Genomic DNA, 1671 nt, shown 5'->3' with positions numbered 1-1671 from the left:
ATCGACCTAACAAAACACATACTGATATCGACCTAACAGAACACTAATATCGACCTAACCAAACACTTACTAATATCGGCCTAACAAAACACTTACCAATATCGACCTAACAGAACACTTACCAATATCGACCTAACAAAACACTTGCTAATATCGGTCGAACAAAACACTTACCAATATCGACCTAACAGAACACATACTAATATCGGCCTGAGAGAACAGCAACATATTCTGTGAGCGCAGGGACGATCCTATGCAGCACACCACCTCGCCATGCTCCTGCATTATCGATATCATCTCACCCGTGGCCTCTACTGTGCAGTCTACAAAATAATGTGGGCACGTTTTTATGAGAGACATAGAGAGACTTATGGAAATGAGAATGCCACATCTGCCACGACTACCATAATCGGCAGTACGTGACAACCCAAAAGAAAGAGATCAGGTAGGTATTGTATAGTACAGTATATTGTACAGTTAGGTATTGTATAGTATAGTATATTGTACAGGTAGGTATTGTATAGTATAGTATATTGTAGAGGAGAAAGCCTGATAGACTTTTCTGGGGAATTGCAATATAGGGTTCGCACGGAATAAGAAGAATATTAAAAGTAAAAAGCGACGCACGGGTGAGTGCTCCGGAAACAATAGTCTTTGTCTCTCCTCTGCACAAACGCAATCGGAGAAACAGTCCGCACGTGTCTCCGTCTGATGGAAACACCAACCAGAGTTGCCCGTACTAAATACTAATGATTGATATAAATGTTGATAGTGATATTGACATCTATTTTTGAATAGGTATACGAGGACGTTTCTAACCTGCGCCTGCACTAAACTACCGTTTTAAATAAAGTCACTGCAGGCAGTACCTGTAAACATTTCCCCATGCGTACTTTATACTAACGTTGCTGACCAAGACCAGCCCAAACAGTACCTGTGAACAACTGGATCAGCAAGGGCACATCATCCACATTCTTGAGATGCGGACGGATGTTCTGGATACCCCGGGGCAACTGGCTGGGGCCCTATGTTTGAAGTGCAGAAACTTGGGTGAGTCATACAGAGCGCTGTAGAGAAACTTGAGTGAATCATACAGAGCGCTGTAGAGAAACTTGGGTTAGTCATACAGAGCGCTGTAGAGAAACTTGGGTGAGTCATACAGAGCGCTGTAGAGAAACTTGGGTTAGTCATACAGAGCGCTGTAGAGAAACTTGGGTGAGTCATACAGAGCGCTGTAGAGAAACTTGGGTGGGTCATACAGAGCGCTGTAGAGAAACTTGGGTGAGTCATACAGAGTTTTGTATCGATAGTGTGGGCATGCGTGCTCGGGTCTTCGTGCTCGTGTGTGTCGGCTGACTTCTGTTCAAAACGTATCTACAACAGTGTGTGTCGCGGTATGTCAGCGTAGACATCGGCATCAGTCAACGAATCTACACGTCATAAGTGTTCTATATTAAGAGAGTCCCTTGTGCTCTCACCCCAATGGCCTTAACTCTTGTGTAGTCATTGATTATCAAGCCTTTCTAGCTATAGAGTATATTATTCTTACCTCAGTGGTCGTGTCTGTTGTGTTCTCATTCAGTGATATGCTGGTGTTCCAACCGGTGGGCAAGCCCAACGTCTCGGCAAAAGCTGTACAATTTAGTGAAGACCAGAATAAGTATATGTATA

At 43.6% G+C, this 1671-nt stretch overlaps 1 protein-coding gene across 1 annotated transcript; it reads right to left on the bottom strand.

Annotated features, from left to right (window-relative positions):
- Positions 1-196: 196 nt before the first annotated feature.
- SARC_15580 (hypothetical protein) lies at positions 197-1638 on the bottom strand (the record flags this gene model as incomplete). The annotated part of the gene is made up of 3 exons (XM_014290302.1): positions 197-323; positions 935-1025; positions 1550-1638. Coding segments are annotated over 3 exons (307 nt in total), but the record flags the coding sequence as incomplete, so codon positions are not given.
- Positions 1639-1671: the final 33 nt, after the last annotated feature.

This window comes from Sphaeroforma arctica, assembly GCF_001186125.1.
Source record: "Sphaeroforma arctica JP610 unplaced genomic scaffold supercont1.6366, whole genome shotgun sequence".
In the NCBI taxonomy this organism is placed as follows: Eukaryota; class Ichthyosporea; order Ichthyophonida; genus Sphaeroforma; species Sphaeroforma arctica.
This window is presented reverse-complemented; position numbering and strand designations above follow the sequence as displayed.